General features: G+C 36.3%; 1 protein-coding gene across 4 annotated transcripts in view; it reads left to right on the top strand.

Moving 5' to 3' along the window:
* The window catches only part of LOC148947334 (uncharacterized), a 222,110-nt gene that overhangs the window by 97,199 nt on the left and 105,378 nt on the right, over positions 1-19,533 (top strand). For all 4 annotated transcript variants that reach the window (XM_089097024.1, XM_089097023.1, XM_089097022.1 and 1 more), the window contains one exon: positions 10,856-10,993. In XM_089097024.1, the coding sequence (XP_088953150.1) occupies positions 10,856-10,993 (138 nt within the window). The remainder of the gene's footprint in view (positions 1-10,855; positions 10,994-19,533) is intronic.

The following is a 19,533-nucleotide window of genomic DNA, read 5'->3' on the forward strand; positions in this document are numbered from 1 at the left end:
CAATTGAATAAGTCATTTCTGAAGTTTCTACGACAACGTTGTCTAAACAAAACCTTATATGCCCCCAGCGCATAACTTGCAACCCTCGCCCTGAGGACTGTGGGGCAATTGTCATCCTCAAAGACCTAATTACCAGATTAGCCCTTTGAATTTCCAATCAAATGAGCTGTTTTTGAAGTTTCTATGACACCGCCTTCTATAAAAACCTTAAATGCCCCCAGGGCATAACTTAAAACCCTTGCCCTAAGGGTTGTGGGGGAGTGTCCTCATCAAAAACATATTTTCTATCTGGAAATCAACTACGCTAGATGCCCTCCATTCACTTTTGACTATTAAAAAGAGAACTAGCCCTTTGAATTTCTAATCGACTGAGCCTTTTTGGAGTTTCTACGACAACGCCTTCTATAAGATCCTTATATGCCCCCAGGGCATAACTTAAAACCCTCGCCCTGAGGGTTGTGGGGGATTGTCCTCCTCAAAATTTATTTTCTATCTGAAAATCAACTACGCTGAACAAGATGGCTATCTCAAATTATGGATTGGGTGTGTTTGGGGGAATGATGGGCGTGGGGGGGGGCTAGTTGCCCTCCAATCACTTTTGACTATTAAAAAGGGCACTAGCCCTTTGAATTTCCAATCGAATGAGCCTGTTTTCAAGTTTGTACGACAACGCCTTCTATAAAAACTTTATATGCCCCCAGGGCATAACTAAAAACCCTTGCCCTGAGGATTGTGGGGGAGTGTCCTCTAAAATATATTTTCTGTTTGGAAATCAACTACGCTGAACATAATGACTTTCTAAGAATTTTGATGGGTTATTTTTTGGGGAATTATTGGTGTGGTGGGGGGCTACTTGCCCTCCCATAACTATCGACTATTAAAAAGCGTACCAGCCCTTTAAATTTCCAAACGAATGAGCCTGTTTTGAAGTTTGTACGACAACGCCTTCTATAAAAACTTTATATGCCCCCAGGGCATAACTTAAAACCCTTGCCCTGAGGATTGTGGGGGAGTGTCCTCAAAAATATATTTTCTGTCTGGAAATCAACTACGCTGAACAAAATGGCTATCTCAAAATTTCGATTGGATGTGTTTGGGGGAATGATTGTTGTGGGGGGGAGGGGGGGGGGGCTAGTTGCCCTCCAATCATTTTCGACTATTAAAAAGGGCACTGGAACTCTCGATTTCCAATCGAATGAGCCCACTTTGAAGTTTCTACGACGACCCCTTCCATATAAAGTGCCTCTGGAAGAAAAAATAATGATAAATAAATAATAAAACATTGGAGCCGTATGGCCTTTACTCATTGTCCTCCTCAAAAACATATTTTCTATCTGAAAATCAACTACGCTGAACAAAATGGCTATCTCAAAATTTTGATTGGATATGTTGGGGGGAATGATGGGCGTGGGCGGGGGCTATTTGCCCTCCAATCACTTTCGACTATTAAAAGGGGCACTAGCCCTTTGAATTTCCAATCGAATGAGCCGTTCTTGAAGTTTTTAGCGACAACGCCTTATATAAAATCTTATATGCCCCCAGGGCATAACTTAAAACCCTTGCCTTGAGGGTTTTGGGGGAGTGTCCTCCTCAAAAACATATTTTCTATCTGGAAATCAAATACGCTGAACAAAATGGCTATCTAAAAATTTTGATTGGATGTGTTTGTGTTAATGATGGACGGGGGGGGGGCTAGTTGCCTTCCAATTACTTTGGACTATTAAAAAGGGCACTAGCCCTTTGAATTTCCAATCGAATGAGCCTGTTTTGAAGTTTCTACGACAACGCCTTATATGCCCCGAGGGCATAACTTAAAACCCTTGCGCTGAGGGTTGTGGGGGAGTGTCCTCCTCAAAAATATATTTTCTATCTGGAAATCAACTACGCTGAACAAAATGGTTATCTCAAAATTTTGATTGGATGTGTTTTGGGGAATGATTGGATTGTGGGGGGGGGGGGGCTAGTTGCCGTCCAATCATTTTCGACTATTAAAAAGGGCTCTAGAACTCTCAATTTCCAATTGAATGAGCCCCCTTTGAAGTTTCTACGACGACTCCTTGAAGTGCCCCATATGAAGTGCCTCTGGGTAAAAAAATAATAATAAATAAATAATAAAACATTGGAGCCGTATGGCCTTTACTATAGGCAACGCTACAGCGTTGCCTCTGATACTAGGTGAGACCAAAATGTTACCAGATAAGTCACTCCATTACTTTATATGATGTGTAATGACTTCAAACTTATTATTTTTCTGTCTAAGTTTTTAAGATAATTTTAATTGTATACTGAAAGTTACTGATATCACAACTCCTGTAGGACTATGAAAAGTGTTATAGATTAGTTTGCTGTTATGAGGGTACGTATTTAATTTTGACTCCTAAATCAATATTCTTGTTTTTTATACTTGGCTTTTGTGTTTTCAGTAAAGAACTAGTTTTCTGTGACGTTACAAACATTGGGAAATATCACCAGTTGATTTATTTGCATTAGTTTTATTGATACATGTTAGATAGGCTGTGAAGTAATAATTTTTGTTCGTTTTAAGTTTCAACTTCGCTCTTTACTTCTCTCGGAAAAACTTCTGTTTTAATTATCGCTAACAATAATCTCCAATATTATATTGTTGCAAATATGATATCCCAGTCGAGCAGGATAATGATAGTGGTTAGATATGGCTATGAAGCGCGGACGATACGAAAGATTCTAAGGATAGTTTCAGGTAAGGATAGTTGAATGGCCGTAAGTAGTGAATAATGTTTTTTGCGTTTTCAGAAAAGCGCTAGTTTTCTATAATCCTACAAACATAGGGAATTATCACCAGTTAGTTTACTTGTACTAGTTCTATCGATATATATTAAGTAGGATGTGAAGTAATAATTTTTGTTTGTTTTAAGTTTCAACTTCGCTCTTTACTTCTCTCAGAAAAACTGATTTTTTAAATTAATTAAACAATAAACCTGTGCCAAAAATGCGGTCTCGTCCGATATAAGGCTATTACGGATGAAAATAACGATGGTTAGGCCACCTTCTACGGATGAAAGATTATAGGTCGCCAACAATTAGGTTTTCTGGCATTTGTCTATCGTTAACCGTAAAGCAAGACGACCTCGAATGGAGTCAGGGAAAATGCCTATGATAGAGATTTAAAGGAAATGGGAATTTGACGAAAGGGAGGAAAGAGTGAAACTTTGTACAAGTTGTGGTACAGGAGGGGTGCTGTCTGTTAAGTAACACGGGGTTTATTTATTTAAAAAATAAAGTATACATCATCAATTCCCTGAAGCAAGCTTGTGCGGGAGAAAACCCTGTTGTGTGGCTTCAGGTGACTTGTTACTGTTATGAGCTGTCGGTAGTAGTATTTTATACCCATTGTCGAGTCTAGTTATGTGTAGGGCTTTTTATATTAGCTTTTATAGCTTTTTAGCAGTCCCTTCTTTCATAACCTGGCAATCCTGACACAATGGGGAGGGCATGTCATGAATAAGAGGAATCTACCTTTTTTGTCGAGCATTTTTATTCATGTAATAATTTACTTCTGATTATAGGAAGTAAAATCCTTCAGTTAATTACCAATAGTGTATTACTGTAGTGTACCGTAATACGGTAGATCCATGAAACCGCTTATTAAGAAACCCTTTTTGTAGCGTCAGGTTTAGATATTTTATGTTTTATGACTATTGTCTGACGTGATTGGTGCTTCAAAAACATTATTTTCAGGATGACGGTATAAAAGACTGATCATTTGAGGTATGTCGAAGATGGCGATACCGTATAATTTTTTCTTGATTCAGATAACAAATAATGCACGAATTATATTTGCGCAAGTGCAAAGTACATTTTGAGTCATGGGTGCTTATTTGCTGACCTAATCGGGGCTTATCTCTTGAGCTATCAATTCTACTTACCATGTTATTATTGAAGTTGTTATAGTGTGCTGTTGAATTTCACAGCTTCATAGAAGTGACCGAAAGTGATTTAAACCTTGTATTTGATGACTTGTATAACGCAAAAATCGATTCTCCTTTTTTGCCTCAAAATAGCTCGTAATCAATAAAATACTCGGAAACCAGGAGTTAGTGTACTGAAAAACACAAATTACTTGAGGTATTATTAGACTACCAAGGATAGTTAAAATGAAATCTGATTGTATGAATTTTTTTAAGTGGAAACATACTTATGAAAAAAATAAGTAGAAAAAATTGGGAATTCGATTTTAATGTTAAAGGCCTCCATGTGCAGTTAAGTAGTTTTTGGAAGTAGCGGGTAGGTTAAAAATTAGCTAATACAAGGGTAGCCTAAAGACATATGGGACTAAACAGCTTAAGAAGGTGTAGCTTTTTCTTATAAGCTTTGGCTGTCTTTGGGAATCAACAGATTGTTAATGCTTAATTTTTTACTTAAAAGGGTACGTATGTATTATAGCGACCCCACTCCAGTTCTTCTGTTAGATATGAGAAAAACTGGTTTAGCTCTCTGAATTTGGAGACAATTAGCTTAGGCTCAGCGGAAAAACTACGTTGTAAGTAAATTCTAGTTAGATACTTAATATATAAAGTGTTTTTTTTTGTTAGGTTAGGTTATATTAGGTATGTAATATCATGCGTTCTGGGCGGCCCGATTTCCATAATTCTTATTTGTAGTTTCCATAATTTTGTTAATAAAGTATTATATTTTCATCATATTTTGGTATATTTCATTATGATTAACCTGCTTCACCTCTTGAGTGGGGTCGCTATAATACATAAGTACCCGGTCAAGTTTATTTCAATTTTTTCTAATTGGTTTTGGTTGCTTATTTCCTTTATTTAACGTAAGAACTGAAAAAATGGGATGTTGTCCTAAAAATTTCATAATTTTGAAACAACCAAAAGAAAAACCTGAAAATCTGAAATTATCGTTTTCAGGTTTGAATACCCCTAAGATCGGTCAAGGAGGTGGGGCAATAAATGTTTTTATTTTGATATTTTTGGCACTTTATAGTTGATTTTTGATGAAGCTTTCCGTTTAAAAAGTTTGATTTCTTCTATGATTTTTGAAGCAGATTCTATCATGTCAAAACGGAAGCGAGTGGCTGGCACCTTTCTAACTTCAATAGGTATGAGAATGAGAATGTGCGCCTCCGAACTTGCCCTCTATATCTCAAAACCCTCCTTCATTTTAAATCCCTCTTTTTTGGTCCACACGGAGTGTGTCTTTTTAGTGTAATTTTCATAAAAAAAAACTTTTAATCTGATTTCATTTCCTAAATAAAATCTATATTAACAGCCCTGTGACCAGGTTAGAGCAAATACGGAATTTGCTTTATGGGGGGGGGGCAATTTGAAGAGGAATGACGCTTATTTTTTGAAACATACATACTAAAAAGTAGTTAAATAGTACAAAAAATTCAAATTTTGGTGGGGTGAAAGTCCTTCCAGTTTTTTGTACATTTATATGCCTCGAAATTTGTGTAGAAGAAAATTACGCCTCTGGTCTGCTAGACATTCTGTCAATTTTTGTTTTAGTTACTATTTGGCTTAAGGGTATTATGCGTAACCTTGCGGAGAATATTCAAGTTTGTAGGAATAAACAAGGAACTACGAATCCGGTTACGTTGTGGACACCGGAGGTACGGCCGCAAAACTTCATGTTGGTTCGGGGGCATATATTTGCACACCTATGACATACAGTATAACCCCCTTAGTAGCAAGCATTGTAGACAGAAAAATGAGGTCCTAATAAAGTATCATTTTACGAACTACCACCTATTATCATGAAAGTTCCGCCCGTCTTAGGTTCCAATCTAGACTCCTTTAGAATGATCCACGGGAAAATATGGATGAATACCTGTATTTTGGTCAGCGCATATAATCTTAGCGTATTTAAACCCTCTTGAATTTAAAAAAAGCCTTTGACATATCTAGTGGAAAAAAAAGTAATATTCTGTATTCTAAAGTTTAGGCTGTATCTAGGTTAGCGGTGTCAGTCCACAGTCCGTGTTTATCCTTAGAAAGTTATCAGTACAGTCCGGTATGCAAGTTTTTCTTCGAAAGGTCGCTGACTTTTAGTAATCACGTACTTCAGGTGGCGCGTGCCAAGCGTGGCTAAAACGTACCAAGCAGGGCGGAACCGTGCCAAGCGTTGCGTCGGTTGTGCCCTTTGGGGTGGAACTGGTGCTACAAGCGGTGGACCTGTGGCACATGTGATGCTCTGAGATGTACATCAGGTGGTGGAAAGTGGATGACCCCTAAATCTGATTTATATGATTATGCTGTTGCAAGCACGTACACTTCTTATTACAAGTGTATTTTTCGATTTGTTTCGGTAGTGGGGTTCTTCCGATAAAAAATTGTGCACACATATGAACAAAAAGCCGTGAGACTTTGAGGGGAGTACTTAGGTCAGTTCATGTGAACTACCCAGAACTGAAAAAAAATGTTTTAAGCGACACATTGATAATATTCACTCCTTAGTTATTGCTCATCTTTAACCATTGATGAATTAAGTATTCGCTTAGTCATTCAATTGTTTACGTATGGTGACTGGGAACTATTTTCTTCTAATGTGCCCCATCAAATGTAAAAGGTGGATACGTTTGAATCACCTACTCTTTACCATGAGTGCCGCTAAAAATATCCCCTGCGAGTGGAATAAGTGCTACCAGAAGCCAGAGCTTTACAAAGGTTTTAATTCGGAATATTTCTCACATTAATATTTTTTTTCATAAATTATTTCAATATATTAAATTTTACCGGGGGTCTTCGCCGCTGGTGTCAATACTCATTGCTGATAACTTTTTTTGATGGAGCCAACTTTATATTAAATAGAGTCCCTTGGTATTCTTTCATTTACTAATAAAAGGAATGGAGACATCTTGTGACAATTCTTCCGTCTAACTTTTTCTGCAGCATTTGCAGTTTTTATTGTCATGCAAAGCATTTTTTTTACAATATGGATTTTTGCGTAGTAACAAACCTCCCGTGAGAACTATATGTAGAAGTGTTATGTTTCACAATATGATATATGAAATTTAAAGTCAACACCTGTGGATTATTTCGTTTTCCTTTAATAGTCTCGTTTAGAAATTATGTTGGTATCCATGCCATATATTTTGACTGAAATTTGACCTCATATCGCGAGTCTGGCACACCTGAAAAATTATATGTTGGTAGTATTAGAATAATTTTGGAAATAGCATATGCTTCAACGTGAATATCAAATGTCGTTTTAAAGATACGGGTTTTTAAAATTGACTTTATATTGAATAAATAAGACAATAAGAGTAACGGTGTTATATTTCAGGAAAAATAATGCATTTTCCTTTTCTAAATTAAATTAGGTCTAGACAAATTTGTGTAGGCTACATTCAGGAATAACGTATAAATTTCATAGATCGAATATTCAAAGGATAGACTTTCTCTTTTTGAAGGTAACTTACGTTGTGAGTAAAGGACATTAAGTAGTTCGTTAAGTTGTGAACTTTCCCTTTATCATCTGTAGACTGATTTTCGCCACTCAGAAAAAATAATCATGTTTGGTGTGACCTTTTCCATACAATCAACAAAGTTGATCAAAAGAAAATTGAGGGAGCATTTTCAAAGGGGAAGAACTTGGTCCTGTGTGGCGAAATCGTTGCTCGTCTCTTTTTTGTCTAAAATACATCAACTAAATGTACATTGCCGTCTAAAAAAGATTATGGTTACAGCGTCAGCTACATTCTAGTAACGAATCAAACAGTTCGTGGTTACAAACTGTAAGTAAGGAGCGAACCGGCTCAATAGTAACCGAAACCCAAATTTTTTTTATTTGATCTCATGCTGATTTTTATGCTGATTTCAAATATATAAATTTCATTAAGTTTAGTTTTACCCATCAATAGTTACAAGCCTGATAAAATTTGCCTTATTTAAAAAAAGGGGAAAACACCACTTAGGCTAAAAGTAATAGAATCTTAATGAAAATCACACACTCAGATTCAGCGTATTAGAGAACCCCACTGTAGAAGTTTCAAGCTCCTATCTGCAAGATGTGGAATTTTGTATAATTTGCCAAAAGAAAGATCACGGGTACGTGTTTATTTGTTTTTTGTTTTTTTTTTCCCAGGGGTAATCGTATCGACCCAGTGGTCCTAGAATATCGTGAGAGGGATCATTGGAACGGAAATTAAAAGTTCTAGTGTCTTTATTAAGTGATCAAAAAATGGAGGGCAACAAGGTCCCCTCCCACGCTCATTTTTTCTCAGTCACCCGATCAAAATTTTGAGATAGCCATTTTGTTCAGCATGGTCGAAAAATATAATAACCATGTCTTTGAGGATGACTTAAACCCCCAGAGTCCCCGGGGGAAGGGCTGCAAATTATGAACGTTCCCAATGTTTATATATAGTATTGGTTATTCGGAAGTATACAGACGTTTTCAGGGGGGATTTTTTCTAGTATTGGGGGTTGAGTGGTTCGGGGGTTACGTGGGAGGATCTTGCCATGGAGGAAGTTCTCATGGGGGAAGGGACATTGCTATGAAGGGGGGACCGAATTTCCCAGCATTATTTAAAAAAAAGATCAGAAATAAAAAAAAAAACGACAAGTTTTCAACTGAAAACTTTTCAACATCAAAACTTAAAACGAATAAAAACTATTAAATATATCATTGAGATCATTCTCTAGTCAATACCTAGCTCTTTACTCTAGTGTTTTTTTAGTACTGTTATAAGAACTATTTATTCTAATTAACGGCCTTTGCGATTATGGGGTCATTGTTAAAGAATTGGAAAAGAACTCAAAATTTAGCGTAAAGATCGACGTATTGACTAGGGGGCGAACCCCCCTAATATACGTAATAAAAATATACGAATATAGAAGTTAGTTACGTAAGTTAATTCGTAAGTTACGTATATTTATTACTAATAAAAATGTTTGTAAATAAGATTAAACAACTTTCGTGAAAGCCATTTAGCCAAAAAAAAAAAAAAATTAATATACAAATTTCGTTTTAATTATTCATATCCGGTGAGCGAAAATCAAAACCTGCATTAGCTCAAAAACGTTCAGAAATTAAATAAGAAAACACGTTTTTTTTAACTGAAAGTAAGGAGCGACATTAAAATTTAAAGCGAGCAGAAATTATTCCGTATATGCAAGGGGTTATCCCCTCTTCAACGCTTCGCTCTTTACGCTAAAGTTTGACTCTGCCTCACAACTTTATTTTTTAAACAAATAAAAAACTTTAGCGTAAAGAGCGAGGCGTTGAGGAGGGGAGAAAAAGAATAATTTCTTTTCGTTTTAATGTTGCTCCTTTCTTTCAATTAAATTTAGTAACTTTCAATTAATTAAATTTAAGATCATTTACTATTGATTATTAACGACGGCTCTTGATTTCAAGAATTCTTGTGTCGTCACTTCATTTGCCCATTTGCAATCCTTGTGCCGAAACCCTATTTAGCCACACGAGCTTCCATGTGCTGTCTCTCAACTTTGTATTTTACAATCTTCATACCCATACCCATGCACTGCACTTTATCAGTAATCGGCGTATTGGTTGAAATCACTTTTGTATGCAACTTTATTTAATTTTTGTATACTTACCAAGAACCTTAATCCTTCAGTTGTTTTAAAAAGGAAACTTTAGAGCAACATGGTTAGCTTTTATTTTTGGAACTCAGCATGCATTACTAACCCCACACTCACTTTTCATTTTTAATCTAATTTGGTTTTTACTTCTTATAATACTAAATACAGCTTATGAAAACATAAGCTGTTTTTTGGGGGGTGGGGGGTTCACTTCGAAAAAAAGTGCCAAAAATATGTAAATTATACCGAAAAATACAAACTATCGGATAAATCGCGTTATTTTTAAGATTCTTGGAGATGGACATGCTTTTATGCAGGGGGGGGGGAACTAGTCTTGACCCCGGTTATACTAAATTCATAATTTTTTGTGATTCTTGGCACGTATTATTCAAATTATGAAACAAATGTTCTTACTGTTATTTCCTCACACAAACGAAGACTCTTTGTAAGTTCCAGAAGGGGGGGGTGTGGTCATGAAGCCCCCCCTGCTTTGTGTACGTGGTTCTTTGGAAATTATGGCTTTTTTGGGGTATGGAAAAAAATTCTTCCGTAGCAAAAGCAATGGAGCAAGCTTCAAATCATAATTGAAACCTTAAAACAAAGTCGTAATGTAATGAATAATATTTTTTTTGTTGTTGTTTCAATTGTTTATTCTTTTCGTTCCAATAATTTGCTGTTTGTAGCCTTGGAAATGTGAGAATATTTGCTAAAATAACGGCAAATCCTTGCCATGTATGTATAGGGATTTATATGAGTTGTTGGAAGCCATTGGCGGATCCAGGATTTTTTTATGGGGGTGGGGGCAAAATAGGTTGATCCGATAAACTAGCGTTATGAACAAGTTTAATTAACGCAAACTTGCGTTAATAAAGTAAATAACACTACTTTAGACTATGTTAGGGGGGGTGCCCCCTCGTCCCTCCCCTGGAACCGCCACTGTTGGAAGCCAAACTGAGTAATTCATTACACAGAAACCAGGGTAGGCTGAAAAAGAAGATAAATTAATAGTTTTGATATTGATGTACTACCCATTTTGTGACTGAATAAAGTTGAATATTTTAGGTTTTGATCATAGAAAATGTACATTTAACGTGAACAATTAAACTGACCCCTCAAAAATTAATTTGGTTGTCGATGGTGAAAACTCTTAACACTCTTAACTTTCCACTTGTTATTTTGAAGAAAATTTGTTTGAGTTTGGAAATTTAAGAGCTAATCATGTTCGTGATGCTAAAATCTTTATTAAACGTGAGTTGACTTAATCTATTTCACTCTTGAATTGCAACTTCAATCTATTTTTTTATTTGCAGTGGAAATAACGAGATACAATTTCTTCGCGAAAACCAGTTTATGGGATTGAAACAATTGAAGCAATTGGATTTAAGTGGGAATAAGCTGAAATCTTTCCAACCTAGTCTTTTTCCCGAAGGAGGTAAACTCGAACTATTGTAAGTTATATTTGTTTGTTTTTTAATATATTTTTAGATAATTTTAAGCGTACAGTTACAATTAGCATTTAGTTGTACCGCTGAGTAATCACTAGTCAGAATTCAACACAGCTGCAGACTCTCGTCTTCCACTTTATCCATAACATTTTCTGCGTATCGCGCAGAGGTGATGGACGTTAGGCTATATTTTGCAAGGACAAAAGCCCCGATTGAACGGAAGGAGGCGAGAAAGGTAGGCAAAACTGGATTTATGCTTGCTAAAGAGCCTGATATATATATATATATATATATATATATATATATATATATATATATATATATATATATATATATATATATATATATATATATATATATATATATATATATATATATATATATATATATATATATATATTGCTATCTAAATTGATCGAAGAGTGTGGTTTCTCATTGAGTTAACAAAATTTAAACTATTGTTTTTTGGGGGTTTAGGGGGGGGGAGGTACCTAGGTTGGGTTACGATTTTAACATATGCTATGATTTACCCCCACCCAGGGACGTACGCAGGGGGGGCCTCCGGCCCGCCCCCCCCCTCCGAAATCTCACGATTTTTTTCATTTTCCCATAATTTTTCTCACAGAATAATGGGTTTGAAGGATTTGCCCCCCCCCCGAAACAAATTGGCCCCCCCTGAAACAAATTCATGCGTACGTGCCTGCCCCCCCCCCCCCCCCTAATGTGCAAATATATAGCCCAAATTTGTTTCTAAACTATTATATATTCATCCTTTTTTTTATTAGCATTAGCCAAACTTGACTTCTTTCGTGTGTACCATTAAGTGCACTAGTACCCTGTGTTTACACCTGTCCTTGGAAAACTGAATAAAAATGTATTTGTTTTCAGTGACAGAAAAGAGCGAGATTAAACTGAGAAATAAATTAAAAAAAAAAACCCAACTTGTATTAGAAAGGAGCTACTGCCCCAACGACCACCGTCGTAAAGGCCTACACCTTTGTTCTAAAGCATTAAAGATGGACATAAAAATATGGTCTTGGGTCATAAATTCGCATGAAATTTCTAGCATTTTTAAGCAAAGGGCAAATGTTGCTCTCCTTTGGGGTAATTTTGGCGCATTTTATCTTAATTTTTTTTATCTAAGAATTGTGTATCTTGATCTAAAAAAAATATAAGAATGAGTGATTGGAATTTGATAATAAGAATAATAATGTAAACTAAATACACTTTACCACCTGCTTTTAGATACCAATCAATTAATCAGAAAGCCAAAGGGCTATTTATCTTCCTTCACATGACAATATGCATAAATACTGGTAATTGATTGTTATAAATTCCAGAGTTCAATTTTCAGATCTTATTACTCGGTTCAGCGCAAAGAAGTGGGGTACCGGACCTTGTCGAGGATTTTTTTTCGGGGATAGGCTTACAAAAATAATTTCTGTCCGGGGGCAAGGGGCTAAGGATTTTATCTGTATTTTTCAGCCCAATTTACGAGTCGGAGAAGTAGTTTTTAGTCTTTTTTAGGAGACATAGTCTATTTCCCTATATTTTATGACCAATTTACGAGTTGTGGAGTTTTTTTTTTTTTGGGGGGGGGGGGGTTAAACACGGGAACAGCCTTCCTGGATGCAGCCCTGAGGGTTTAGGATATTTACCACCCTATTCCACCAAACTAATCTACCAAACTGGATATTGATATAAGAAAGTAACCGAAAAAAATATTTTTATTTCTAAGATTTACTTTAAGGGTTCCTTTTAGAGTGAACAATTCTGTCACATGGGCTCATAGTTCTGTGAATCTATCTGCCTCGAAGTCTGCCCTCGATCTTATGTCTGTGCTAATGGCGCATATGGAAGTGAATATAAACTTAATTAATCAATGAGGAATATGCGTTTGTGCATGCTTTTCAAACATGGGATGTAGTAAAAGGAAGATAAAATACCATACATGAAATATTTAATGGGACGAATAGAGCAAGGGATTCAAATCTTACCTACACTCCAAATATTGATCTTCCTCGAAAATAAATTCCTGCAAATGTGCCCCACCTTTCTCCTCTCTAACTACGGGTTTGGGTATCGGTGTTGCATACCCAAACCCGTGTACAGTATTTGTGTCTGTAAATTTCTTTTTGATAATAAATTCAAATCTACCTGAGTTAATTTTAATCAGACTCTTATCTGAGTAGAATCTAATGCCTGAGTAAAACTGTGAGTATAAAAATGATCTACCAGACTTCTATTAAGACATTTTAGATGAGCGCTTTAGGGGATTACTATTAGTTAATTAGAGTGATTTATTTGGCTTTTGCGTAAAAATAATTAACGCTTATACTCTGTAGCATACGATGGTCGAAAATAATCTTTAAGTGGCCGGTATAAAGCGTTAATGATCTCATCTATTGTTTTCTACATAAGCGGTTGTTGTTACTTTGACAGTTAGTTGTAATTCTTGAGGCTTTGAAATTATCCCCATGCAATAATCTTTTGTAATTATGAACTCTTGACAGGGATCGATTATACCTCATATTAATATATTACATAGCAAAAACATAAAATGTGCACTACTCAGAATTTCATTGCATTTTGATAAGAATATGGTTGCCGTCATCGTTTTTCAGGCAGTAAAACTTGATGCTTTTTACGGTTCCCTGATCTTGTGATTGAGATCGGGGATGGGTGGTCTTCTTTCCCTGGGGGCTCTGATATATTCTGTTTCTGTTTTACTTATATGGCTATCATAAATGTCATTCTATTGAGCTAAATTTGGGGAAAACAAATTATTTTTCTTTCCATTTTAGCTACTGTAATACGCGTTATTATTTAGTGTGATATATGATTCACTTGGTACACTTTTTTGTTGCCTCTGTCAGATAAATGCCCAAGCAATAACCATTTCTCATAGACTCAATAACCTTTCTTTATGAGAAGGCTTGTCAGGACATAATTCTTGTCGTTGTATTGACTTTCGTCTGCTGACAATTTTTGTCAAAAAACTTTACATGCACATACGCAGGAATTCAGTTGGGAGGCGAGGGGAGGGTAAAAAAAACAATACGCAGGATTTCAGTTAGAAGGTGAGGGTAAACAACAACACGCAGGAATTCAGTCGAGAGGCGAGGGGAGGATAAAATAGACTACAACAGACAAGCTATGGAGCGATTCGATTCGAAAAAGCTATGGAGCTTCAGCCAGATACTGGCTGAAGATCGTTGGGGAAACTGCAACCGACAGATCGAAGAGGTCGTCGGACGTAATTCCAAAGTCCATTGGTGCCGGGCAGGACAGTTCTTCATCTGGTCCCCGCCGAAAGAAAAACAAGTAAGATTTATAAAAACCTTGACAATTTAGGGGTCATTCTCAAAACCCCCTTCCCGATACATGTACATGCCTGTTAAGAGAATTGCCACTATTCATACTCTAGTGGAAAAATTCCTATTTGCTTAAAGTTGACTTCAATTGGTTATACAAACATTTTTTATCGTACCTGTACACAGTAGGAGAATGCCGTCAACATCCATGTATTGGTCTTCAAAGAAATTTTCTACTCCTTCTAAAAGTCTAAAGGTTTTGGGTGTGGCTATTGTGCTCAACTTATTCAACTATCATCTCAACTATCAATTCGTTCTGATGCATTTGCGCTTCAAAAAACGGAGGAGGATTTATTAAATGTTTTCCAGAAAAATTGCCTACGGATTGTTTTGGGCACCTGACTGCCTGACCGATTGTCCTTGTCGGTCAACCGTTTAGGGCCAAACGAGAAGCAGGTCGTGCCGTAAGGGGGTGGGAGAATGTCATAAGGAAGGATTCAAAGGAAATGGGAACTTTTTGGCAGGGTGTAAAAAGAGAGCCTCTGAATAGATTGCGATGGATAAGGAGCGTGCGTAGCTGTGATGGCCTCAGACGACTTAGTGCTTTAGTGAGTTTTTAGTAGTAGGCTAGTAGTATTGTAGTCATCGGTGTTTGCTCTCCCTAGTGTATTTAATTCCATCTGATCTTGGCCAATTTAACCAGTAGCTTTACCGTTTTTTTTGCTTGTTAAATCCTCTGGCAGCATTGAGTGCCTTTGCACTCCATGGCACCAAGCACAGATCCAAAATTCATAAATTGGAAGAAAGGCGAATTAAATGAAAAATCATGGGATTCAATTTTGAAATTTGATTTCAGGGTAAGAGCCGAATTCCATCCTCGTCGCCTTAACTTTAGCCGATCTCTCGCACCAAATGCTACAGAAATTGGTGCCAACTTAGGTCCAATACAAATCCAAAATTTTATAGATGATGGATACAAAATATTTTTCTGATGGAGGCTGGACATGACTGGAACCATGAAAAAGTACTTATTCAGGCCAAGATTTCTCTGGTTTAACGTGTTGGGTGTATGTTTCAGGTTAATATTGTGATAGGGGGAGAATTTCACCTAATCTTTTTGTCCCTCGTATGCAGTTGTGTGTTAGAAAAGGGTAATAAAGCACAATTCATTCCATTTTATGCTTCAAAACATTTTTAATGTATTATTGAACAATTGATAAAGTTTAAAACTATAATTCTTTTTTAATCTGAAATTCTTAACCTCCAATGGAATGTCCCAGTTTCAAGTCTGGCTGGGATTATTTCTCCAAATTCCATTTTGTCATATAAGCTCATCATTTACTCAGGAATGAACTCATTCATTCAATTTTGACAAATTTGTTCTCATAAATTTGAGAACAGGAAATTACCGATGAATAGTTTCCTGCTATTATTTCCTATGTCCTGATTTAGCTTGAAAATTATTATCGAAACGAAGTCTTATTAAAGACTATTATTTTATTTTCCTGTCAGAATTTTTTAAAGTTGAAAAGAGATTTTCGAGAATGAACTAGTATAATACCTCCAAGGGATTTCTACTATTTGTCCGAGGTATACTATTGGTACCTTTACTGGAAAGGGCTGAAAATTCTCCAGTCTTGCCAAGAATTTCCGATAATTTCTTGTTTGCGGTATGATGGTGTTGGCTTGGTTTGTAGATGTGTAGCCTGATTATGTGTAGTAGGCCTACCCAATATACAAACCTGGACATTCGAGACGTACACTAGTAAACGCTACAAAGACAACGTACTTTTTCTTGTTTTGACTATATGAAAACATTTTGATAAATTATTGTGGTTTGGAGTCTTATCGCTATAAACCGGTATTTAGCTATGCTGCATATAGGGACGTACGCTAAAGTGGAGTTTTGTGGCATAGGCCCCCTGAAATCCCAAATTTTCCAGAATTTCCGAACACATTTAATTTAAATTAACAAATAATTATATTTATTTAGCTTCTTTCTCGCAAATTAATTCTTACGTACGTGCCTGTCTGAAATATAAGGATGACAAGCGTGTTTTGAATAATATTAATTAGTAATTCCTTTGGAATCCCTATATCTCTCCTTTCTGATTTGTTGAAGTTCAAAATGCGATATATGCTCGTATGTCCTATCTAAATCATGTTGGTAGCCTCTAACTAACACTGCTTCAAATTTATTTTTTGCAAATCACTTGTTTTTTTTCTTGATGGTCGTGATTTATTTTTTTTCCTTGTATTTCTTTTTCGTCCTTGGTGATTGGATCATTGTTGACGCCTTGCCATTTTTTGGTACATTTTTCAAAAGACTCCCATTATGGATACTGGTATCATTCTCTTCATGCAATACATTATTTGCACATTATGTACACCTGTAGGCAACCAGGTGCAAGCACTTGAAAATGTGTTCTTTTTATGGCCAGATTACTTTAATGTAGCTCTTATATTACAGTGGATCTTTGAACCTTATTAGGTTAAAAAACAAAAAGAAGTGAATGTTCTCTATTTTTTGGCTATTCTTCTTCCTAATGTTTTCCTTAGTTCCCAATAATAGTAAAGTATGTCCTATATCATATAATATGTTAATAAAGTAAACCCCTCATTTTATTATTATTTTTTTGCGCATTAATTATTAAAGATGTCCACGCGCAGATCTGAATTACATTTCCTTCAATAAGCAAGTTTTGAGTAATTTCAAGTTTTAAAGATACATGCCAAGCAATGGCAGATAATCAAGGAGGCACACTTGTGCCTCTATAAAGAGGCGACCCACCACAATGTTAAGCGATTTCCGGTCCTAGCGGTCGCAGAGAGACAGCGGTAATCGCGTTTTGTAGCCCAAGCTCAAACTAAGAAACGTGCAAAATTTCATCCCCCTCCGACTTTATCTTTCAAACAGTTCGTGGTAACGGACTGTAAGTAAGGAGCGACCCGGCTCAATGGTAACCGAAACTCTAGAAAACGGTATTTTGATACAAATAGATACATCAAAAGAATTACATTTTAATGCTGATTTCAAATATATAAGTTTCATCAAGTTTAATCTTACCCATCAAAAGTTAGGTGCTTGAGAAAATTTGGCTGATTTTCGAAAAAAGGGGAAAAGACCCCCTAAAAATTATAGAACCTTAATAAAAATCACACCATCATATTCCGCGTATCAGAGAACCCTACTGTAGAGGTTTCAAGCTCCCATCTACAAAAATGTGGAATTTTGCATTTTTTGCCAGAAGAAAGATCACGGGTGCGTGTTTATTTGTTTTTTTTTTTGTTTTTTTTTTTTCCCCAGGGGTGATCGTATCGAACCAGTTGTCCTAGAATATCGTGGAAGGGCTCATTAGAATGGAAATTGAAAGTTCTAGTGCCCTTTTAAAGTGACCAAAAAAAATGGAGGGCAACTAGGCCCCCTCCCACGCTAATTTTTTTCCCACAGTCACTCGATCAGAATTTTGAGATAGCCATTTTGTTCAGAATGTTTGAAAATATTATAAATATGTCTTTTATGATGACATAATCCCCCGAAGTTCCCGGGGGAGGGCTGAAAGTTATGAACTTTACCCAATGTTAACATATAGTATTGGTTATTTGGAAGTATACAGACATTTTCAGGGGAGATTTTTCCTGGTAGTGGGGGGTGGGTGGGTCAGGGGTTATGTGGGAGGATCTTTCCATGAAGGAAGTTTTCATGGGGGAAGGGACATTGCTATGAAGGGGACGCCGGACTTCCCACCATTATTTAAAAAAAAATCATAAATTTAATTAAAAAAAAACAAGTATTTCAACTGCAACAGTAGCAACATCGAAACTTTAAACGAACAGAAAATATTACATATATAATTGGGTTCACCCCTTAGTCAATACCTCGCTCTTTAAGCCAAAGATTTTTTAGTACTTTCATAAGAGCTATTTATTCTAATTAACGGCCTTTGTGATTAAGCGGTCATTTCTAAAGAATTGGAACAAAATTTGAACTTTCGCTTAAAGAGCGAGGTATTGACTAGGGGGCGAATCCCCTAATAAACGTATTAGAAATATATGGATATAGAAGTTCGTTACGTAAGTTCATTCGTAAGTTACGAATATTTATTACTAATAAAAACGTTCGTAAATAAAATTAAACAGGTTTTGAGAAAGCCATTTAACTAAATAAAAGTAGGTTAATATGAAAATTTCGTTTTAATTATTCATGTACGGTGAGCCAAGATCAAAACCTGTATTTATTCAAAACCGTTCAAAAATTAAATAAAAAAACAAGTTTTTTAAACTGAAAGTAAGGAGCGACATTAAAACTTAAAACGAACAGAAATTATTCTGTATATGAAAGAGACTGTCCCCTCCTCAACGCCTCGCTCTTTACGCTAAAGTTTGACTGTCTCACAACTTTATTTTTTAAAACAATAAAAAACTTAAAGAGCGCGTAAAGAGCAAGGCGTTGAGGAGGGGACAGTCTCTTTCATATACAGAATAATTTCTGTTCGTTTTAAGTTTTAATGTCGCTCCTTACTTTCAGTTTAAAAAACTTGTTTTTTTATTTATTCATGGGTAAAAGTGGGCCGGAAGTTTCGACCCTCCGACCACAGCCCCCCTTTAACGTTGTCCGATTGGGTTGAAATTTAGAGGTTAAGCTTTCCTAGGGCCCGGGAGCTTATCCTCGAAATTTCAGCTCAATCCGATCACTCCTTCCCTGTTTTCCAAAAAACAAATATAGCCACTTAAAGTTCAAATTTTTTTTCTCTTAGCCACGCCTACAGGCCACAGTTGGCAACTGATCCGGGTAAATGAGGACTCATTCGAAGCAGAATTCGATCTGTTAGGGCCTTTTGATATTTTCAGACCGAAAAAATTATCCCCCGAATTTACATTTACGAAAAACCTCGTTTTCCTATAAGAGCCCGCTATAAGCGGGCTCTTATCGTTTTCCTATAAGAGCCCGCGAAAACGCGGGCTCGTTTTCCTATAAGAGCCCACAAGCTGTCAAATCAGCTAACGGTTAGTCAAGCAATAATAAGTAATAAACTGTACAAAAACGTGCAGAAATTATTTGAAAAAAAACTACGTTTTCTAAAGAGTTAAAGAGGCTGAGTTACAAGGTCAAACCTTAGAACGTACAGGGATTAGGAGGCATAGTTGGGGGGCTACCACCCCCAAAACCCCCCGCTTTCGCAGCCTTTAAAAAAAAGTGTTTTAAACTGAAAGTAAGGAGCGACATTA

Source organism: Artemia sp. Qi Xiang Cuo, chromosome 11 (assembly GCF_049724085.1).
Source record: "Artemia sp. Qi Xiang Cuo chromosome 11, ASM4972408v1, whole genome shotgun sequence".
In the NCBI taxonomy this organism is placed as follows: domain Eukaryota; kingdom Metazoa; phylum Arthropoda; class Branchiopoda; order Anostraca; family Artemiidae; genus Artemia; species Artemia sp. Qi Xiang Cuo.